Below are 23,379 nucleotides of genomic sequence, written 5' to 3' on the forward strand. Positions count from 1 at the left end.
GACAATCCTCCATGAACTTACCTAATTCTTTTTTAAATCCCATTATACTTTTGGCCTTCACAACATCCCCTGGCAATGAGTTCCACAGGTTGCCTGTGCGTTGGGTGACGAAGTACTTCCTTTTGTTTGTTTTAAACCTGCTGCCTATTAATTTCATTGGGTGACCCTTGGTTCATGTATTATACAAAGGGGTAAATAATACTTCCTTATTCACTTTCTCCAAACCATTCACGATTTCACAGACCTCTACCCTACCCCCCACCCCAAGTCATCTCCTTTCCAAGATGAACAGTCCCAGTCTTTTGATTTGTTGTTTCTAACCACAGAACCAGGCATGGGGCGATGGGCCCACTGTGCTGGGTGAGCTCGTGGTGAAACACCCCTCCTGGTCTCCTTTCAACCTCATGCCCTCCTTTGCAGGGCATCTATCGAGTCAATGGCGTGAAGACACGCGTGGAGAAGCTTTGCCAGGCATTTGAGAATGGGAAGGAGCTGGTGGAGCTGTCCCAAGCCTCCCCTCACGATATCAGCAACGTCCTGAAGCTCTACCTGCGACAGGTAACAAGTTCCTGACCCTCCAGGATCGTCTCTGCACTGCATGAGGTGGAGAATCGCCAAAGAAAGACTTTTTGGGGATCATACCCAGCCCCACTGGGTCACCTCTGGCAGAAGGAGTTCAGCCACAAACTAGAGTTAAACTCTGTATGCTGGCTGGTCCATGCCAATGGTAGAGACCTAAGGTATTGAAATCATATATCCAAATTCAAAGCAGGCCAGTAGGAACCTAAAGCAGCATTGCCAACTTTGGGGATTTTATCCTGCTCTTTGGTGTTTTTTTCTTAAAGTCCCAACTCCTGAAAGAAAGGACTTCCCCCAAAATCTCATCTAAAGCAAAAGCAAGTTTGTAGCCCTTTGTGAACTCAATGACTCTGAAACCAAAAGGCAAGTACAACCCCCCCAAATCTCTTAGTTGCTAAACAAACAAAACACTCCTGCTTTATTTTGGGGGCGAGATGACTCATGATTTTTGAATGCTTGACAACACTGCTGAAGATGGTCCATCGAGCGGTTCTTTGGCAGCCTGCATGCAATGAGATCATTTCTTGGTGGACAGGTGCCCACACTGCAAAACTACCGTGGCAGTTGCCAGTCCACCAATTCACCCCTTCAGGGGCACACCACAGAGACAGATTTCACCCATGCCTAGAGGGTGTCCCTCCAAGTCATAGATAAGGCATGCGGTTGGGGATGTATGGGCAAGGGGCACATTAGGGGGGATTCTTGCCTGGCCACTGCTCATGCTGGGCCTGGTCCAGGGGTAGTTTGCAAGCTTCATTCTGTGAACCCAGCATTAGACAGACAGACACACACACACGCCTGCAAGGCCAGTTCTGGTGCAGCGGCTGTTGTTCATGCCTTGGCGTTCAAGGTGGTTGGTACCGACGACTCTCCCAATTCTCCTTTGGCCAAGGCCCCAGTATGTGAAACCAGCCCATTAAAACAGGCGGCCCACATCCTCAAACAACAGATGCTGCAAGGCAGAAGGGGAAGCAGCTTGTCTCTTTTGCTTTAGACTGTGGGTTTGGTAACCTCGCACCTGTTAACTCCTTAGAGGCAGAGGTTTATGGACAGACCCTCCCCTAGTCTCCAAGTGGGCAGGGCCTCTTTGAAGGCAGTGGAACTATGCTGAACTACAGCGGCTGAGGACATGACCTGTTGCCTGTTTGGAAAGGCAGGACAGCCAAACAGGGGAAAGAGAGAAGCCGATCAACGTTAGACTCTGTTTTCAAGTCCCTAGTTAGAGCAGCCTGAAAACCAAGCCAAAGCAACAGGAAGTCTTCATGATTCATGAGACAGGAAGTCTCCGTGTCATCACTCAGACATGCCAGAGGGAGCGGCTCAGTGGTTGGTGCTTAAAGGTTTGAAGCATCAAGATTCCCTGGAAACAGACTTTTGAATGCCAACAGCACTGACGCTGCCCTCTGGCCTCCACGGTGGCTAAACTGAGTTCTGTGCAGTTTGCAAACCAAGTTCGTGTTTGCTTCCCGGGGCCATTAGCGAGCCCCCAAAAACATCCTTGGCCAAAGTCTCCCCTCAGCATTGTGCAGCAGGTTGCCTGCTTAACCCCAGAGGTGGCTGCATGGCTGTGGTGCTCGGGACCTGTAGTGCATTGGGAGGGAAGGAGCTCGGTAAATCCAAAGTTCTGGGATAAACGAGTGTGTAATTTACAGGAATAAATAGCCAGATGGGGCTGAATTTATGTGGCACAGGGGTAAAGCCGGGTCTCTGATGACTGAGTGCCTAGCAAGCAGGGGAGACTGAGAGAGAGAGGCCCTTTCCTTCCCTCACTGCATTGTGGGTAGCTCAGGAGCGTTTGGGAGGTTTCTTTGCCATAGAAGTTTGCTGAAGAAAGGACGAGAGTTTTCTCAGCACAGTGAGCTAGGACAGGGAGCAGATTCAGGAAGGAGAGGACTGCCCTAGAGCCTAGGGCCATCTCCTATTATCTGAAATTGCTTTACAGCCTTGGCGCTGGTGAGCGCTGAGTCTGGGCATTTGCCTTCACGGACTCATCTCCCCCGTCTGTTCTTTCTTGAAGCTGCCAGAACCCATCATGCCCTTCCGGCTGTACAATGAACTCATGGGCCTGGCCAAGGAAAGCCTGCAAGGTGGGGGCGAGACCAAGACCAAGACTGGGAAGGGAGGTCCCGAGCTGGTGGACAAGGGAGCTGACACGGACAAGATGGTGGTGACATTGGTGACAAAGTTGAAGGAGCTGCTGAAGGAGCTTCCACGGGAGAACTTGGCCACGCTGCAGTACATCGTGCAGCACCTGAGAAGGTGAGGAGGGGTGAGGAGAGCTGCAAGGGGGGGTTGTTAGTGATGCTGCAACACCCGCCACCCCCCCATCCTTGAAATGGGAGGGTGGGGGTTCAGGCAGCCTCCCTCAAGTTAGGTCTGAGGGCAGCGGAGTCCTCTCCAGAACTAGCAGGGCGGGTGGGTGGGGGTCTCTCCTCCCATACAAACACTGTCACTTCCCCCGGAGAAGTGGGACACCTGGACCACAGGCAGAGCAGCCCCTGTGCCGTATAAGTTCCATCTGTCCCTTTCTCTCTCCTCCCCCTCCACTCCGGTCCCCCTTCCCATCCTGTTCTCCCATGAACACGTCTTTTCCTGCTCCCCGGCTCCTTCAGGATTGTGGAAGTAGAACAGGACAACAAAATGACCTCGAGCAACCTGGGCATTGTCTTCGGGCCAACGCTGATGCGCCCCCGGCCCACCGAGGCCACCATCTCCCTGTCCTCGCTGGTCGATTACCCCCACCAGGCTCGCATCATTGAGGCCCTCATCATCTTCTACTCAACCATTTTCGAGAACAAGGCGGCTCAGCTACTGACTAGCTCTGACAAACACACAGAGGATGCTGAAGAGGGGACCAGGCGCTCTAGCCAGGTGGGAGTCCCTCCAAGTCGAGTTCCACGTCCTAGAATTGGGGTGGGGGTGGGGGAGCACTTATCTAACGAGACCTTCTATTTCTGCTTGCACTACTGGGCCTTTTGGTGCCAGCAAGAGGAACGAGGGTGAGCAGGATGTGGCATGAACGGGCTTTAAAAGGAAGGTAGAAGCAGCCAGCGCTCCACCGAGGAAGCGGGGCCATCTCTCTGACCTAGGGCAGGCCACCATCAGAAGAAGGGAACAAAGGGAGCTGAGTTGACCAGGCCCTGCATGCTGCAAGGAAGGAAGGAAGCCTCCTACCTATCTAGCATCAAACAACTTTTCGAAGTGTCATTCATGCCAAGCCAGAGAGCAGAATTTCAGCCAGGATTCAGCCAGCTACCTTCTTTGGGGATAGATTCTCAGGCAGCCCTCATGTCAGGATACGCTGCCGTATTGTGTTTACCAGAAGCTTGGTAGTTGTCACTATTGGTATAACCGTAGTATTTGGAGGAGGGCCCCCGCAAGGATCAAGGCCCCATAGCTGTACAAACATACAGCAGACAAGACAGAAAAGGAGGGGGAGGAAGGATGGATTATCACCCCCATTTTAAAATACTGGCTACTGAGACAGACTGACCCAATTATGCTTTTGTTCCTCTGAATGGAGGTTCATGACCCATTTCCCTTATAGCCAAGAGCAAGGTAAGGGAGTGTTGTGATCTGGCTTTAAAGGACCTTAATTTAGGTTGAGAACAGCAGAGCATTACAACGGCCCCTTCCCCCACCCCATTTGTTCACGTTGCTCCTCTTCCACTTTCCCTCCCAGGACAACAAACCCCCAGTTCCACACAGCAACATCCCATACCTTGAGGTGCCCTTGGAGAAGGGGGATTCAGAGAACAACGCCGATCCGTTCAGAGGTGAGTGACAGCCACAGGCAGGCCCTGTCCTCCCCCCGATCTTCCAAGACTTCTGAACGATGCAAAGGTAGCTCCAGAGAGTTGTTCACCTCCAAACTACTAGCTCCAAACTGGCCCCAGGTTGAGAATGACCAGAAGTTACCACCAGTGAATTTCATGATCCTACTGGGCACTAGGATCATGTTTAGACCCTGCAGGAGGGATTTCCTCTTTTGTGGGGAGGGGGGCAGCTGTTAAGGTAATGGATTTTCTGTTGGAGGTTATGTGTCTGCTGGAGGGGGGTGTGATTGCTGGCAGGGTGGGGTGGTCCATGCTGGAGGGGATGCCTGTCTCAGGGAATCAGATGAGAACTGCTATTGAGTTGCTATTGAGGCTGGCTGAGCCCCATGGGTCATTCTCATCAGGGAGGCCAAGGACTCAATGGACAAAGGATGACAGAGTTTCACGCCTAAGAGGTGGCCTTTGGCTATCAGGGAACACTGGCAGGGATCATGCTGCATCTGGCCAGTGGAAGGAGCCATCAGCATCTCTCATAGGCAGGGCCTGTGCTGTGAAGTTGCCCGGTGTAGACGTACAAGTCGTTGGTCTCAGCTCAGCCCTCCCATCCATTCTTACTTCAGAGCAATCGCCGCTCTGCTCTCATTTCCATCACAGCTGAATGGATGCAGATCTTGCTGCTGTAGAGAAAATTGCCACTGGGACCCTCTGCGACCAACAGGGGGTTGATCTCTCTAAGGGCAGAAAAACTGTCCAGCCTGGCAGTGCCCATTTTGCAGGGGAAAGAGGGGAGCAATAGAGACCCAGAGCCACTGGTGGCAATACCAGGGTTAACATAAAAACCTTCGCCATCCTGGCATGTGGCTCTGGTGTCCCAGGGTCTTGCTAGTGGGGCCGGAGGGTTATAGAAAGTCATGCATGTCCCGCAGAATCTGGCGACCGCTCGATAGATTCCGACTCGGAGCTGGAAGAGGGGGCGGAACTGCCGGCTACAGAGGAGGGAGCCCCGAGGCAGTGGTTGCTAAAGCAAGGAAGCGAGACAAGCACGGACGAGGCTCAATTCTGCGACGACGTGAGCGAGGGGCAGCTGAGCACGACCGGCAGCGTGGGCCAGTCGGACGCGGAGTGCACCTCTTCCCTGCAGCGCAACCCGGCAGGGGAGGAAGAGCAGAGCGACCCAGAAGAGGAATCCGTCTCGGAGACAGAGGGCAAGGCAGGCCAGCAAGAGACACCTCTTTCTGACTGTAACACAAACCAGTCCAACAACACGCTGCTGTCTGAGCGCTGCCGGGGGCACCGGCTGCTGCCCGCCGTTCGGCTACGGGACAGCACGATAGTGGTGAGGTCAGCCAGCGAATGGCAGCCCAGGTTTGTCTAGGCCACCATGCAAAGGCTATGCAATGGACAACGGGCCAGGGGGGCTGGCCAGAGGGGCTACCCGCACGCAGCTACGCAAAGGGCGATGCTGTGCATATTCAGGGAAGGGAGGGGTCAAGCGCAGCCAACCCTCAGGGAGCTCACAAGGGTTTCGTATGCTAGCTGCAGACAGTAGTCACCTTTATCTAGTGACTGGAGCTTCCATACAAACCCCCTCCGCATGGACATTCTAATCAGCCAGACGACGAGTTTTCCTTGCAGTACCACAGCCTCAGCTAGACAGTAACTATAGCCATAAAGCATATTCCTTTGAGAGGAGTCGTCCAACGAGGGTGGATTTGACCTTGTCCTGGTGGATTGGGAAGGGATCCAGACCCTGGCTGTACCTATGCCATGCTGCTGCAGAGGGTTTAAACTCACCTTTATTTAAATAGCTCTTCAAGAACAGAGATGCAGCTACTGAAGTGTCTAATCCGCTGCAGCGATTACTGAAAACTCCAGCTCCCAGGACTAGGAAGGGACACGAAAGTGCTTTGCGTTTAACTAACCTGTTTTAAGAACGCGCCACCTTCTTTCCCCTCAAGTCTAAGCATACCAGGTGGCAGAATAAATCTCTTATGTTTGTACGGAGTAGATCCCAGAACGCTTTGTACCACGGAGATGCACAGGCTCTGTGGTGGCAGATAGGATGCCACACACAGCAGTGGGAGTGGCATCATGGACAGCTTTTGGGCAATTGCCTACCACAGTCTCGCATAGGTGTCACCCAAGCACCGACAGTCGGTCGGTAGAGGGGGGATAAAGCTTCTAGAGGCAGGTTTGAGAGTAGCCAGGTTTGGCAGGAAGATGGAAGTCACTGCTGTCCTCCTGTATAACTTGGGTGGGATGGAGTGGGGAACTTCACGTATTGAGGCTGTGTGATGCTCACAAAGGGCACAAACGCTTATGGCTGACTGGCCCAGGCATGCCAACTGCAGCTACAAGTCAACTGCAAGAACCCGGGCACTCCTGTGAAACATGGGACTTAACTAGTGACCTGCCTTTCCACACCCAGCTTATTTATGGTCTTTCTTCCGCTCGGCAAGATCATAGACGACGCTGCGTGAGAGCGGCTGGCTGTTCTCCACTCACTGCTGTGAATTAGCGTGGAGGGTGCCACGGGGCAGGCATGTTTTCCCAGCTGTAATTCTTTTGGATCCTGGGCTCTCTTTAGTCCTTCCTGCAGTTTCTTCTACAGGCAGCCAGTACCCTAACCTGAGCTGTTTTTAAAGGAGCTTGAACTGTAATTTCAACAAAGAAGGGGTGCACAGTGCTCACAGGAAAGGAAATCCATGATGCAGACACAGCCACTCCAACTGTGCCTCTTGCTGAGAGCCAGAAGACTTGCCCTCTCTGCCCCAATCCACAGGACAAGCTGCCTTCAGTGGGACAGGAGTTGCCTGAATTGAGCTACTGGACATTCCAGTGTCGGGGGCTCTTTAGCTGACCTGTCAACATGTGCCCAAGGACACAGCTGGCAAAGGAGATTAAGGGAATAAACAGAACCAGGCATGATGACTTTAAAGAAACACAGGAGCTCACATTACTGCAGTAGCAGAAGAGACTGAATTTGTAAACAGATTTTAAAACAAAATAGCTGAAAATCACTTCCTCTTATTTCCTACCCCAGCCTGTCCTCAGGCTTCCATGTTCCTCTTGCAACGGTTGAGAGTGTTGCTAAACCCTGTAAGTGAGCAGGGAGAAAGCTGGACAAACAGCACCAGCTCCCCAGCCAGGTTTCACTCACCTGTGCTGGTGCAATCACGTGAAGCAGTCAGGTCACAGTCTCCAGCCCACTGCATGCACATTACTCCCCAACTCTGAGCACCTGCTGGCTGGTGTGGTCAATCGCTGCTTTTGCTAGCCCACAGACTGTCATTTTAAGGGTACAGTCTAGTGAGCTGAGCTCAGGAACTCTTATTTAAACACCGTACCTCTCCACCCTTGAATAAGTCACCTATCTCTCTCTAGAGCAGGTGTACACGTTAGCTACCTCCCAGGCCTGTTGTGAGGGTTATTAGTTTCAGCTGAAAACAAAGCCTGACTCCAGGATTCAGCTTTCTGCATTTTGTATTCAGTCAAAGCATGATGCCTGCCATCCCCCCATGGTGTGCACATAAAGCTCCCACTGTCACTTGTGCATAGGGGGGGGCATGGACATCAATCACATGGACAAATTCTAGCTAATTGCTTCCCCGGACTCATGCTCCTATCCAACACTGTCTGTCACCCTGTAGCTTAATTTAACAAGGACGGGCTGTTTCTCCTCACCCAAGAGATCCACCAAGGATAGGTGACATTCCGAGGCGATCCAAAAAAAAAACCACAGCAGGAGCGAAAGCTGCTTTCTATGACTTACACACAGACACTCTTCCTCAGCAACTTACGGAGTCATGTGGCTGGGACAAAAACATCTGCCCCTGTTCAGAGAACAGGCTTCACCACTAGAGGTCACTAGGCCCAGCTCACAGATTAAGCAGACAACCTGCCGCAGCTAGAGAGAACGGTGGCACTCTAAACCCGTTCGGGGTCTAGTACCGTCTCATGCCCAGATCCTCACAGGGGTTTAGGCTCCTGACTTTTACTGATTTTTATGTGAGGAGCCTAAAATACCCCTGGGGCTGTCCCTGCTCGGGAGAAGCCACCAAATCAAGCCGCCCTTGGGCATAGCTACTGCTGTACTGAATGGATGGCTACGTCCCAGGTTTGGGATGGTAATTACATATTGCTGCATTATGAAGGGAGGAATAAAGATTCTGCTGTTCAGCCAAATGTTATAGACGCCAGAGCTAAGAGGATCAGTCATCTTTGAAGCAAATGGAAAGAACTCAGGAATGCGAGATGCCTGGGACTCTCCAAGCCCCAGTTGAAATAATGGCAGAAGTTTCTTGGTGAGGAAGTACAGCTGCCTGTAGAGGTGGAGGTAACCTACCTATCTAGAGTCGGCCACAAACTGGTTTGTTTGTACCTGAGCTGGAAGACTGCAAGACTCCTCTCTGCGTTGTCCTTCAATACAACGGTTACATTTTACTGCAGCTTGTTTCCATCTTAGGAGAAGGAATCAGAACTGCTTCACTACAGTCCTGTCCTACTGCTAACCCTGGGCAATCTGATGAGTGGGTGTGCCTGGACAGCTGAGTGGGTGCACAAGAGGGAATGGAGTTTCGGTGTTACAAGTGCTGTGTTTGTGCTTAGCATGGTACTATGCAGCCTGTGTTTGTATATTGTTCAGCTGCCAGAGATGGAGCATGTTTATATGAACACGAGTCACAGCCTTGCTGTGCACAGAAGTCTTATGTCGTTTGTGCTCTATGCAAATCCACATGCTTCAAAGAAATAAAAATGTGTTCAGATGAGCGTTTCCACGATTCAGAGCAATGTGTTCAAACCTCCCTTTATCAGCTCTGCTGTGCCAAATAGCTAAGGCGAGAAGACTGAGCTGCCATCTTCATGACCAGTCTCAGCTGCACGGTGGCATCTCGGTTCCTGTGCACTACAATGAATATTTACACACAGGAGCAGCAATACGAGGCAGTGCAATCTAGTGCCTAGCATAAGCCTGGGAGTCAGGACTCCTGAGTTTTATGCCCAATTCTGCCACCAACCTGCTGTGTGACCTTGGGCAAGTCACTTCTGTGCCTCAGTTTCTCCAGCTGTAAGAGGCATGCCGCACTGGGGGTAGGAAGAGGCTTATCAATTGGGAGAGAAATACTTTGAATGGGGAAGGCTTTAGAGAAAAGGGTTAAAACAGAATTTGAAATAGCTAGAGCAGAGGTTCTCAAACTGTGGTCCCTGGACCACCAGCAGTCTGCGAGCTCATTCAGGTGGTCCGCGGACAGTTCCCCCTAAGGTGGCTGCACTCAATAGAATGAAGGGCCACCCACCTAATTAGCACAGCTCCACTAACTAGGTGCCTGGACCTTGGAGAAGACGCATATGTAAGGTGAGGTGGTGGCCTGGGCGGGGGAAAGGAGGTAGGTGGGAGGGGGCAGTGGGGTGAGAAGAGGGGATGGGAGGAATTTGGGATGCGCAGGGCTGCGGCAGCCAGAGAAAGTGGTGACTTTCCCCAGCTCGGGGGCTGCCAGGGAGAGAACCCCCACTCCTTCCCAACCCCAGCTCGGGGGCTGCCAGGGAGAGAACCCCCACTCCTTCCCAACCCCAGCTCGGGGGCTGCCGCAACAGGGGAGAGAACCCCCACTCCTTCCCAACCCCAGCTCGGGGGCTGCCGCAACAGGGGAGAGAGGGCACATCCATCGCATTAGAAAGGTGAAAATATGAGTTGTGTGCTTTTATTTGTAGAACAAAAAAAGTTTTTATATAGCGCTTTTATCCAAAGCGCTTTACAATTGTTAGCTAATGGTACAAACAACGTTTGGAAAGATCATTAAGTGGCCCTCTGAGACCCTCAGCAATTTTCAAGTGATCCGCAGGAAAAAAAAAAGTTTGAGACCCACTGAGCTAGAGGATGAGACCGCATTGGAACACTCCCATGCATACCAGAACTCAACCCACACAGCCATCTGGGAAAGCAGGGCGTTCCACGTCAGTGGTGAGGCTGGGGCAGAGGGAAGCAGCAGTCTGTCTCTATGGGCTTTATGGAGACTCCGTGTTGAGACGGGCTCCTGTTAACACAGCTTGGATACTTGTCCACGGTCAGGCTCAGCTCAAACAGAGCAGCTGAAGTATTGCCAGAGCCGTGCAGGGAAAGTCCAGCTAGCTAATGAACACAGGTGTGAGAGCTACGGCTCAGGGCATTGGGAGCAGACCTCATCAGAGCGCTTACTGGCTCAAGATGTTCCCAGAAGGGAAGTCTGGGACAGCAGGCGTCGGGAGGCTCTGCTGCAAGGGAAGTTGGAGAAACACCGCACCAGTGAGAACCTGTGTAGCACAAACTTTTATTAAAATAAAATTCCATTCAAAATTAAATTAAATAGCCCATGGCATTGAGCTTCAGTCCAGTCAGGAGGCCTCCAGGGAGAGAGAGAGGTCAGTGAGTGCAAAGGAAGAGCTAACTCCCTGCAATAGGGATATAACTTGAAATCAGATTCAAGGATCTGGATTTAAGAGGACAGCCAACCCATAGAGCCGACAGGGCGTAGATCAGATAACACAGGACTCCTCTTCCATACCTGGAAGAAAGAGAATCTGGAATTTCTCTCAAGAGAAAGATCATCTTTTAGTTCAGACACATCATCTAACCCCTGCACTTCCACCAAGCTGCCGCACAGACTCTGTCCTGCACCAAGAGCTTCACATCCAGCCCCACCTCAAACTGAAGCCACCCTCTGACTTCACAATGGCAAATGCCCTTTCACTAACCAGATGTGGAATATATTTTGCAAGGAGAGGTTTATAACGAGCATGCACATTAGGTCCCATTTTTACTCCATCCTTCAATACACTGCAGGGAACTCTCCTCCAGGGCCCATTTGGAGTTTTGTCCAGTTCAGCTGAAAACATCTCCACTTTATAAGTGCTAATGTGAAGTGAAGTTACAGCATTCATTTCTGACACTGTTCAACCATATCACAGCTAGGCACTCCCATCAGAGAGATGCCGCAACGTTACCTGATGTACAGCACAGACTACTGAACCAGTCGGTAGGTGATGTATCGCCCTGCAGTCTCACTAGGTCTTATGATCTTGACCACCTGCAAAGGCAACAAAAACAGTTTACAAGCAATGAAAAGCAACTCTGAATTTCACCTGGCAGGGCTCCCCGCTACAGGGATTGGCTCAGGTGCCCAATGAAGAGGCAGAAGCGTTCAGCCTCTGGAGAGGAGGGTGTAGAGTGCGTGATCCTCAGCACTGAGGGAGGAAACCAGTCAGATAGCTGCCCATAGCTAGGGGACAAGTACAATGTGCTTGGCATGACATGCAGGGGACAGATTACATAGATGTGCTTGTGAAGCATGAATGAGTGAGTTTAATCAGCCACTCCACACCAACACCAAGGGTGTAAAGCCCAGCAGGTGATCTAAAAAGCGATCCTTGACCCCCAGCAATGCTCCATGTGAGGGTGCTGTACCATTTACACAGTGCAGGGATGGCTGGGGACAGCTCAGCCAGATTAGGGTAGAAATGCAGAAGCTCTGAAAGAAGCTTTTTAAGTGACAAGGGGGAGGAAAACACACACTGAATCAGAACCCTGCCACAGCTCTCTATCGGAGGGGGTTCTTATGATGCGCACCAGCATAGCACCCTTTAGTAGAGAAAGGGGTGACATCTGAATAGCACAAGATCAGCTCCCATCCCAAAGGCAATGAAGATTCCTCATTCAGGTGCAAGTTCTCCTGGGGAGGAAATTCTTTCTGGATGAGGGACCCGCAGAGCTACCTGAAGACCCAATCCTGGGTGTGTAACACCCAAGGAACTCGATAAGAACCGTGCCCCAAAACTCTTAACATAACAGGTAGGAGGAGGTATGGAGGACCAAATCCTGCAGTTACTCTGTGCAGCTTCCACTACCCACACTGGGGGTTATACATGAAGGAGGCAGGGACCCCATATTTGGTACTAGTTATGAGACCCATGGTGCTTATTTATAGACCATCAGGCCTTAAAGACAGAGCTTTCAAGAGGCTCTGTCTCGATGCTCTTCCCCAGGAGCTACCTCTGTCACCCTGCTTTGCTCCTTACCTGCCCACGCTTTATTCCGAAGTATCTGGCCACGGGATCTCCAGCCTGTATCCTGGGGAGCTGGTTCTCTCTCAGTTTGCTGGGAAACACAGTGAAGGAAAACCTGCCACCAGAAGGGTTATCATCCAGCCCTGCTTTATCCCAGCAGGGGGCAAGGCCAACAGAGCACATAACCGCCTGTTGTACCCATCAGAGGTCTAGCCATTTCCAGCACAAAGTGAGTGAATCACTTCCATGCTGGTAGGGGAAGGACTGACATTTGGAGCAAACGAAAGGATACTATCTGGCTAGTAATTCAGTTACTTCTTCCTTTGTCATGACCACATGCTCTGGAACCAACTGTAAACACAAAAGCGGAGTCAGATCTAGACAGGCTGAGATCAGAAAGGAGGAGAGAACAGTTACTTCCTGTGATGACGAGGGCTTGTACACAGTGGCAAGGGAGACTAGAATGACTATCTGTGGCCCACCACCCAGCAACACAAAATACACAGGAAAAGAATTTCAAGGGGTTGATTTACATCCAGATAGTCCAGAGTAAAAGCCAACTATCCTGCACTCACTTCATGCTCCCCAAGCATCCAACTCACCTCATGCTCTGTGATGTTGATCAGCAGCTCCTGCTGCAGGAATTGTTCCAGGATGTATTTGGGAGCCATGTCCACCAATGACTGAAAGAAAAACCAAAAGGATTTTAAACTTCAGCATAGAAGAAGGGGCCCCAGCACACATTAGTCCAACGTGATCCTGCCTAGTCAGAACTGAACATTAATGAGCACCAAACACTACAGCCAGTGTATTACCCACAGTAACATCAATCATATCTATACATAAATCAAGGGGAGAGTGGATCTCTTAGCCAAGATGCTAAATACACAATCACCTCTTCCTTTCTTTCCAACATCCCCTTAGCTCACTTCTCCTGCCCCCGTCTCTCTTTGCCCATCGCTCAAGCATACCATTCCCTTCCTTCATCAAGTTTGAGGCCTTATTTCTCCATCCTTGTTTATTCTTACTCCCAATCACTCCAGCCTGCTTTTCTTCACCACAATCTCTTCCCCTTTTGTAAACTACTCTTAGTCTTGTCCACCCAAGACTATAACATCTTTGGTGCAAGGAATGTGTCTTACTCTCTCGTGCCCATTGCTGTAATATATAGGTACTAATAATTCATCAACAAAAAACTTTTTTGCGAGGGTAACCTTAAACTCTGTTAACACTTTAAATGTAGCTAAACTCAGTCCCCTGAAAGCCAGGTAAGAGTTCTGGTCGTGTTGCACAGCTGTGTGTGCAGGTAGCTCCTATTGAGAACACATGACCTAAACAAGTTCTGCCTTAGCAGATGGGTGTTAAGACTGTCCTACAATGCTCATGTGCCCTATTACCTGCGGGTTCTGCACTGTCTGCAAGTGCACACGTGTGATGGGCATGGTCACGCATTGTTTTAAAGAGAACAAAGTTAAGCAAAAAGTTTAATCTACAGGGCACGGAGCACTGTGCATTTGGTACCAAAAAACCCCAGAGGCATACAAGTGTGCATCCTATGAACTCTCAGTCCCCATCTTATAAACTCCCAACCAGCCCTCATGCAGGATCACCACCTACCTGCTTCGCTGAGGGAGTCATGCCCTGCTGCACCACAATCAAAGCTCTGGTGATGTTCTCTTCCTGCATTCTCTGGCAGTACATCTTGATTGTCTTTATCCCAACCTTGGGCTCCTCTGAGGAACAAATAAGCCACATGATCCAACTCCTGGTTGTCATGAAAGATCTACATTTTATTTATCTTTATTCTGCAGCTGGTCTGCAGAATAATACTAATGCACCTATATTCCTCTCCTGGGTTTCTAATAGCCTCCCCTTCGGCACGAGACACTGCTACTATTCTGAGCACAGGTAGTACATTGCACCTGCAGTTTCTGGAAGTGCAAAACGATTCACCACAGCATTGCAGCTGGGCCTTCAGAGAATAGACCTGTTTTCACTACAAACTAGTTGGTTCAGAGATATCTATCCAGATGTTACAGACTGTGCTAGGCTACATCAAGAAAAAGAATGTATGACAGAGAGCAGGTGCATAGCCAAGTGGCCAAAAAATCCTTCTGTAAATCTGTCGGGATTGTAGCCTGCAGAACTCAGCCTATTCAGTATGTACTTGGCCAAAACGCTCAAAGGCTTCAGGAGGTGTTTTGCCCTGAGTAAAGCCAACAAAATTGGACCTCTGATGCAGTTATCCAAATGCTGGCTGGAATCAACTACTACCAGGATTTTTCTAGGGGTGAGCTGGCCCTCTGAGATATCCACACAGTAAGTAGCACGTTGAATGGTGCTGAACTGATCTACCTTGGATCATCCAACCCAGGATTTGTTCCTGGAAGCCTAGGCACTTCAGAACTGATTCTCAAAAAGCTAAGCCACCCCCTCCATTCAGTTTCTCTCAGCTAGTTAAGTGCCAGGCAGAAGAATCAGTTCTATGCTGGCGCTGCATACAGTCTGAGCAGCCAGCACCAGTCTAGAATGAGGTTCATGCCTATAACTTTACTGAGACTCCTCAGTTCATCATAGAGAGTAACAGCCCCACACTCACCAGGGAAGAAGACAAACATCTGATCTGTGGGATCATCATTATGGGCCACCAGCACTGTAAGGTCAGTCCGCCGTGGTCTCCCTTCACTGGGCTTATCGCCAAATTGGGCTTTAAACTCTTCCAAGGTCTGATCCAATTCATCCTGGGTCACCAGATAGCCCCGATCGTGACAGAGCTGAGGACAATATTCCCATTTACTCATGATGCATATAAGACATAAATGCAGCTTTACAGTCCCCATGTGACCCACCCAATTTCCCATCCAGCAAAGCCTCCCTAGCCCATATTCTTCCCACTTCCAGAGCCTGGACAAAGATTATTTGACAGCTTCCACTGCATCACTGGTCTTTAGATTTTAGGCTGTTTGGGGCAGGAGCTAATCTATCATGTCTGTACAGCATCAAGCACAACAGGGCCTAACCTACTTGTGGTGTTGAGGCACGACAGCAATATAAATGTTTAATATTGTTAACCATCGTCACGCCTCTCTCCTGCCCTACCTGTGTGAGAAAACGTCTTCTAGAAAGAGAAGGCCCCAACAACAGATTCCAGAATACAGCTAAGACCTTTGATAGCTCCTGGTGCTTTACCCTTCTCTTTCACAGGAGTCAGTCAAGAATAGTCATTGCGTGTTTTCACTCTGCCCCTGCCTGGTACCTGGCATCTGAGGGTCTCCAAATTCTTTACCAGACAGTAATAAATCCAGTCCCCCAGCAGAGCAGGGTAATACCACTGCACCCATTTTACAGATGGGGAAGCTGAAGCACAAAGATGGGGAAGGATTCAGCTGAAGTCACCCAGAGAGTGTGGAGCAGGCCAGAACCCAGGAGTCCGCCCCCAGGGATAGAACCCAGGAGTCCGGGCTCCCGCCCCCACCCAGGGATAGAACCCAGGAGTCCGGGCTCCCGCCCCTCACCAGCCCCCAGGGATAGAACCCAGGAGTCCGGGCTCCCGCCCCCACCCAGGGATAGAACCCAGGAGTCCGGGCTCCCGCCCCTCACCAGCCCCCAGGGATAGAACCCAGGAGTCCGGGCTCCCGCCCCTCACCAGCCACCAGGCATAGAACCCAGGAGTCCGGGCTCCCGCCCCCACCCAGGGATAGAACCCAGGAGTCCGGGCTCCCGCCCCTCACCAGCCCCCAGGGATAGAACCCAGGAGTCCGGGCTCCCGCCCCTCACCAGCCACCAGGCATAGAACCCAGGAGTCCGGGCTCCCGCCCCCACCCAGGGATAGAACCCAGGAGTCCGGGCTCCCGCCCCTCACCAGCCACCAGGCATAGAACCCAGGAGTCCGGGCTCCCGCCCCCACCCAGGGATAGAACCCAGGAGTCCGGGCTCCCGCCCCCCACCAGCCACCAGGGATAGAACCCAGGAGTCCGGGCTCCCGCCCCCAGGGATAGAACCCAGGAGTCCGAGCCCCGCACCTGCATGATGGTCTTGCGGATCTTCCAGAGCCGGTAGGTCTCCTCCTCGTCATCCATGGCGCGTCCCCCTCACGCAGCCAGCACCGCCGAGCTCCGATAGAGCCACTGCGCAAGCGCCGACACAGCTCCTGCGCAGGCGCGGACACGTCTTCCCCAGAAACAGGCTTTCAGGACCCTTAAGTATAGGTATCTAATGTAAACGCCTGCTAATTCTCAGGGTACCCACCCACACCCACAATTCACCCCTTTTGGTTTACCCTGCCCCTGACTTCTGCTTCACGGGGTTGTGCCCCATAAAAAGCTAGTCTATTAGACTTAATTATTTTACCACAAATAACAGGCACAGAGAGGTAGATAAGTAAAACGGCTGCAGAGGTCTTTAGGAACAAAAAGAAAACAAAGGCTTCTGGGAAGTGTAGTTCCCCCCAAAAGACCTAAGCCTATTACTGCCACCTGCAGGGGAATTGCAGCTTTGGCAAGCAATGTCTGTTAGGGCCAGGGTGCCACACCTCAGGGCAAGTGGTTTTGTTCAACATCTTCATTACTGATCTGGAGGATGGGGTGGATTGCACCCTCAGCAAGTTCGCAGATGACACTAAGCTGGGGGGAGTGGTAGATACGCGGGAGGGTAGGGATAGGGTCCAGAGTGACGAAGACAAATTGGAGGATTGTGCCAAAAGAAATCTGATGAAGTTCAACAAGGACAAGTGCAGAGTCCTGCACTTAGGATGGAAGAGTCCCAGGCACCACCACAGGCTGGGGACCGACTAGCTAAGCGGCAGTTCTGCAGAAAAGGACCTGGGGGTTACAGTGGACGAGAAGCTGGATACGAGTCAGCAGTGTGCCCTTGTTGCCAAGAAGGCTAATGGCATATTGGGCTGCATTGGTAGGAGCATTGACAGCAGACCGAGGAAAGTGATTATTTCCCCCTATTCGGCACTGGTGAGACCACATCTGGAGTTTTGGGCCCCCCACTACAGAAGGGATGTGGACAAATTGGAGAGAGTCCAACGGAGGGCAATGAAAATGATCAGGGGGCTGGGACACATGACTTATGAGGAGCGGCTGAGGGAACTGGGCTTATTTAGTCTGCAGAAGAGAAGAGTGGGGGGGATTTGATAACAGCCTTCAACTACCTGAAGGGGGGTTCCAAAGAGGATGGAACTCGGTTGTTCTCAGGGGTAGCAGATGACAGAACAAGGAGCCATGGTCTCAAGTTGCAGTGGGGGAGGTCTAGGTTGGATATTAGGAGGGTGGTGAAGCACTGAAATGGGTTAGCTAGGGAGGTGGTGGAATCTCCATCCTTAGAGGTTTTTAAGGCCCAGTTTAACAAAGCCCTGGCTGGGATGATTTAGTTGGGGTTGGTTCTGCTTTGAGCAGGGGGTTGGAGTGGATGACCTCCTGAGGTCTCTTCCAACCCTAATCTTCTATGATTCTAACTGCACCTGTATTCCCCCTCCATGCTCCAGCAAAGTCATGGACAGCAGCTAAAGGGGGTCATGTGTTATATCACTGGGAAACTGGGATTAATATCACTGTGAAATGTTTCAGAGTAACAGCCGTGTTAGTCTGTCTTTGCAAAAAGAAAAGGAGGACTTGTGGCACCTTAGAGATTAACCAATTTATTTGAGCATGAGCTTTCGTGAGCTACAGCTCACTTCATCAGATGCATACCGTGGAAACTGCAGTAGACATTATATACACACAGAGACCATGAAACAATACCCCCTCCCACCCCACTGTCCTGCTGGTAATAGCTTATCTAAAGTGATCATCAAGTTGGGCCATTTCCAGCACAAATCCAGGTTTTCTCACCCTCCGCCTCCCCCCCCACACAAACTCACTCTCCTGCTGGTAATAGCCCATCCAAAGTGACCAGTCTCTTCACAATGTGCATGGTAATCAAGGTGGGTCATTTCCAGCACAGATCTAGGCTCTCTCACCCCCCCCTCCCCCGGGGGCATACACACACACACACACACACACACACAAACTCACTCTCCTGCTGGCAATAGCTCATCCAAACTGACCACTCTCCAAGTTTAAATCCAAGTTTAACCAGAACGTCTGGGGGGGGGGGGGTAGGAAAAAGCAAGGAGAAATAGGCTACCTTGCATAATGACTTAGCCACTCCCAGTCTCTATTTAAGCCTAAATTAATAATATCCAATTTGCAAATGAATTCCAATTCAGCAGTTTCTCGCTGGAGTCTGGATTTGAAGTTTTTTTGTTGTAAGATAGTGACCTTCATGTCTGTGATTGCGTGACCAGAGAGATTGAAGTGTTCTCCGACTGGTTTATGAATGTTATAATTCTTGACATCTGATTTGTGTCCATTTATTCTTTTACGTAGAGACTGTCCAGTTTGACCAATGTAAATGGCAGAGGGGCATTGCTGGCACATGATGGCATATATCACATTGGTGGATGTGCAGGTGAATGAGCCTCTGATAGTGTGGCTGATGTTATTAGGCCCTGTGATGGTGTCCCCTGAATAGATATGTGGGCACAGCTGGCAACGGGCTTTGTTGCAAGGATAGGTTCCTGGGCTAGTGGTTCTGTTGTGTGGTATGTGGTTGTTGGTGAGTATTTGCTTCAGGTTGCGGGGCTGTCTGTAGGCAAGGACTGGCCTGTCTCCCAAGATTTGTGAGAGTGTTGGGTCATCCTTCAGGATAGGTTGTAGATCCTTAATAATGCGTTGGAGGGGTTTTAGTTGGGGGCTGAAGGTGATGGCTAGTGGCATTCTGTTATTTTCTTTGTTAGGCCTATCCTGTAGCAGGTGATTTCTGGGAACTCTTCTGGCTCTATCGATCTGTTTCTTCACTTCCACAGGTGGGTACTGTAGTTGTAAGAAAGCTTGATAGAGATCTTGTAGGTGTTTGTCTCTGTCTGAGGGGTTGGAGCAAATGCGGTTGTATCGCAGAGCTTGGCTGTAGACGATGGATCGTGTGGTGTGGTCAGGGTGAAAGCTGGAGGCATGCAGGTAGGAATAGTGGTCAGTAGGTTTCCGGTATAGGGTGGTGTTTGTGTGACCATTGTTTATTAGCACTGTAGTGTCCAGGAAGTGGATCTCTTGTGTGGACTGACCAGGCTGAGGTTGATGTTGGGATGGAAATTGTTGAAATCATGGTGGAATTCCTCAAGGGCTTCTTTTCCATGGGTCCAGATGATGAAGATGTCATCAATATAGCGCAAGTAGAGTAGGGGCTTTAGGGGACGAGAGCTGAGGAAGCGTTGTTCTAAATCAGCCATAAAAATGTTGGCATACTGTGGGGCCATGCGGGTACCCATAGCAGTGCCACTGATCTGAAGGTATACATTGTCCCCAAATGTAAAATAGTTGTGGGTAAGGACAAAGTCACAAAGTTCAGCCACCAGGTTAGCCGTGACATTATCTGGGATAGTGTTCTTGACGGCTTGTAGTCCATCTTTGTGTGAAATGTTGGTGTAGAGGGCTTCTACATCCATAGTGGCCAGGATGGTGTTATCAGGAAGATCGCCGATGGATTGAAGTTTCCTCAGGAAGTCAGTGGTGTCTCGAAGGTAGCTGGGAGTGCTGGTAGCCTAGGGCCTGAGGAGGGAGTCTACATAGCCAGACAATCCTGCTGTCAGGGTGCCAATGCCTGAGATGATGGGGCGCCCAGGATTTCCAGGTTTATGGATCTTGGGTAGTAGATAGAATATCCCAGGTCGGGGCGGATTTGATCTTGTGCTTTTTCAGGAAGTTTCTTGAGCAAATGCTGTAGTTGCTTTTGGTAACTCTCCGTGGGATCATAGTGTAATGGCTTGTAGAAAGTGGTGTTGGAGAGCTGCCGAGCAGCCTCTTGTTCATATTCCGACCCATTCATGATGACAACAGCACCTCCTTTGTCAGCCTTTTTGATTATGATGTCAGAGTTGTTTTTGAGGCTGTGGATGGCATTGTGTTCCGCACGGCTGAGGTTATGGGGCAAGTGATGCTGCTTTTCCACAATTTCAGCCCGTGCACGTCGGTGGAAGCACTCTATGTAGAAATCCAGTCTGTTGTTTCGACCTTCAGGAGGAGTCTACCTAGAATCCTTCTTTTTGTAGTGTTGGTAGGGAGGCCTCTGTGGATTAGTATGTTGTTCAGAGGTATTTTGGAAATATTCCTTGAGTCGGAGACGTCGAAAATAGGATTCTAGGTCACCACAGAACTGTATCATGTTCGTGGGGGTGGAGGGGCAGAAGGAGAGGCCCCGAGATAGGACAGCAGCTTCTGCTGGGCTGAGAGTATAGTTGGATAGATTAACAATATTGCTAGGTGGGTTGAGGGAACCATTGCTGTGGCCCCTTGTAGCATGTAGTAGTTTAGAAAGTTTAGTGTCCTTTTTCTTTTGTAGAGAAGCAAAGTGTGCGTTGTAAATGGCTTGTCTAGTTTTAGTAAAATCCAGCCACGAGGAAGTTTGTGTGGAAGGTTGGTTTTTTATGAGAGTATCCATTTTTGAGAGCTCATTCTTAATCTTTCCCTGTTTGCTGTAGAGGATGTTGATCAGGTGATTTCGCAGTTTCTTTGAGAGCGTGTGGCACAAGCTGTCAGCATAGTCTGTGTGGTATGTAGATTGTAATGGATTTTTTACCTTCAGTCCTTTTGGTACGATGTGCATCTGTTTGCATTTGGAAAGGAAGATGATGTCTGTCTGTATCTGTACAAGTTTTTTCATGCAGTTGATAGATTTCCACTCCATACGGCTAAATGCAGTGCCTTGCATAATGACAGGTGTCAAGGTTCCTCCCCCACTCTGAACTCTAGGGTACAGATGTGGGGACCTGCATGAAAAACCTCCTAAGCTTATCTTTACCAGCTTAGGTCAAAACTTCCCCAAGGTACAAAATATTCCACCCGTTGTCCTTGGACTGGCCGCTACCACCACCAAACTAATACTGGTTACTGGGGAAGAGCTGTTTGGACGCGTCCTTCCCCCCAAAATACTTCCCAAAACCTTGCACCCCACTTCCTGGACAAGGTTTGGTAAAAAGCCTCACCAATTTGCCTAGGTGACTACAGATCCAGACCCTTGGATCTTAAGAACAATGAACAATCCTCCCAACACTTGCACCCCCCCTTTCCTGGGAAATGTTGGATAAAAAGCCTCACCAATTTGCATAGGTGACCACAGACCCAAACCCTTGGATCTGAGAACAATGAAAAAGCATTCAGTTTCTTACAAGAAGACTTTTAATAAAAATAGAAGTAAATAGGAATAAAGAAATCCCCCCTGTAAAATCAGGATGGTAGATATCTTACAGGGTAATTAGATTCAAAAACATAGAGAACCCCTCTAGGCAAAACCTTAAGTTACAAAAAAGATACACAGACAGAAATAGTTATTCTATTCAGCACAATTCTTTTCTCAGCCATTTAAAGAAATCATAATCTAACACATACCTAGCTAGATTACTTACTAAAAGTTCTAAGACTCCATTCCTGGTCTATCCCCAGTAAAGACCAGCATATAGACAGACACAGACCCTTTGTTTCTCTCCCTCCTCCCAGCTTTTGAAAGTATCTTGTCTCCTCATTGGTCATTTTGGTCAGGTGCCAGCGAGGTTACCTTTAGCTTCTTAACCCTTTACAGGTGAGAGGAGCTTTCCCCTGGCCAGGAGGGGTTTCAAAGGGGTTTACCCTTCCCTTTATATTTATGACACACCCCCCAAATCTCAGCTAGGGTGAAACACTGGCTGGGATTTCTTCCTGGAGCTCTAGGAAAAACAGAGTTAATAAGACACATGCATCTCTAAATATACTACCAAGTACATAAAGACTAACAATATTTTCCACATCTCAAGGACGATTTTAACCAGTTGATTCTGGGAAACTTTCACGGGAGAGTGCATCAGCCACTTTGTTAGAAGCTCCTGAGATGTGTTGGATGTCGAAATCAAAATCTTGGAGAGCTAAACTCCACCGAAGAAGTTTTTTGTTAGTTTCCTTCACTGTGTGAAGCCACTTCAGTGCAGCATGGTCGGTTTGCAGGTGGAAACGCCGTCCCCAAACATATGGGCGTAGCTTTTCCAGAGTGTAGACAATGGCGTAACATTCTTTTTCAGTGACTGACCAGTTGCTTTCCCTCTCAGACAGTTTTTTGCTGAGAAACACTACAGGGTGGAATTCTTGATCAGGTCCTTTCTGCATTAAAACTGCTCCCACACCACGCTCGGACGCATCTGTGGTTACTAGGAACGGTTTGTCAAAGTCTGGGGCCCTTAGTACAGGGTCAGACATGAGTCTCGCTTTAAGCTTGTTAAAGGCCTTCTGACACTTTTCGGTCCACTGAACAGCATTTGGCTGTTTCTTTTAGGTTGGGTCTGTCAGTGGGGCAGCGATTTGGCTGTAGTGTGGTACAAATCGTCTGTAATAACCGGCCAAGCCTAAGAAGGATTGAACCTGTTTCTTTGACTTTGGGACAGGCCACTTTTGGATAGCATCCACTTTGGCCTGTAGGGGGCTGATAGTTCCTTGACCCACCTGGTGTCCAAGGTAAGTCACTCTGTTTAGGCCTATTTGACACTTCTTAGCCTTAACAGTTAGTCCTGCCTCCCTTATGCGCTCAAGGACTTTTTGTAGATGTTCCAGGTGGTCTGCCCAGGAATCTGAAAATATGGCCACATCGTCAAGGTAGGTGACTGCATATTCTCCTAATCCCGCTAGGAGACCATCTACAAGTCTTTGGAAAGTGGCGGGTGCATTTCGCAGCCCGAAAGGGAGTACATTAAATTCATACAGCCCGAGATGCGTGATGAAGGCTGACCTTTCCTTGGCAGATTCATCTAGTGGTACCTGCCAGTACCCCTTGGTTAAGTCCAAGGTAGAGATGAACTGGGCCCGTCCCAGTTTCTCTAATAGTTCATCTGTGCGTGGCATTGGATAGTTGTCTGGGCGAGTTACAGCATTTAGCTTATGGTAGTCCACGCAAAAACGTATCTCCCCATCTGGTTTGGGAA

The 23,379-nt window shown here is 49.9% G+C and overlaps 2 protein-coding genes across 6 annotated transcripts in view; one reads left to right on the forward strand and one right to left on the reverse strand.

The window, feature by feature from the left end:
• ARHGAP45 (Rho GTPase activating protein 45) overlaps positions 1-9,121 on the forward strand; it is a 46,000-nt gene extending 36,879 nt beyond the window's left edge. For 2 of the 3 annotated variants that reach the window (XM_073324317.1, XM_073324316.1), the window contains exons 19-23: positions 421-558; positions 2,597-2,838; positions 3,192-3,450; positions 4,262-4,355; positions 5,282-9,121. In XM_073324317.1, the coding sequence (XP_073180418.1) occupies positions 421-558; positions 2,597-2,838; positions 3,192-3,450; positions 4,262-4,355; positions 5,282-5,730 (1,182 nt within the window). In that variant the 3' untranslated portion in view covers positions 5,731-9,121. The remainder of the gene's footprint in view (positions 1-420; positions 559-2,596; positions 2,839-3,191; positions 3,451-4,261; positions 4,356-5,281) is intronic. The other variant, XM_073324319.1, reaches the window with a different exon arrangement.
• A 909-nt stretch (positions 9,122-10,030) lies between these two features.
• Positions 10,031-16,543, reverse strand: POLR2E (RNA polymerase II, I and III subunit E). 3 transcript variants are annotated; one of them, XM_073324322.1, is made up of 8 exons: positions 16,418-16,543; positions 14,995-15,169; positions 14,013-14,128; positions 12,998-13,078; positions 12,688-12,746; positions 12,408-12,486; positions 11,337-11,419; positions 10,031-10,607 (listed from the first exon to the last, which is right to left on the reverse strand). In XM_073324322.1, the coding sequence occupies exons 1-7, from the start codon at positions 16,472-16,474 to the stop codon at positions 11,354-11,356; spliced, it is 633 nt and encodes a 210-aa protein (XP_073180423.1). In that variant the 5' UTR covers positions 16,475-16,543; the 3' UTR covers positions 10,031-10,607; positions 11,337-11,353. The 3 variants fall into 3 exon arrangements, with proteins under 3 accessions (XP_073180423.1, XP_073180424.1, XP_073180422.1); XM_073324323.1 differs by having other exon boundaries at positions 10,031-10,646; XM_073324321.1 differs by lacking the exon at positions 10,031-10,607 and adding an exon at positions 10,650-10,897 and having other exon boundaries at positions 16,418-16,542.
• Between the last annotated feature and the right edge of the window lie 6,836 nt (positions 16,544-23,379).

The sequence above is a fragment of the Lepidochelys kempii genome, chromosome 25 (genome assembly GCF_965140265.1).
Source record: "Lepidochelys kempii isolate rLepKem1 chromosome 25, rLepKem1.hap2, whole genome shotgun sequence".
NCBI lineage: Eukaryota > Metazoa > Chordata > Testudines > Cheloniidae > Lepidochelys > Lepidochelys kempii.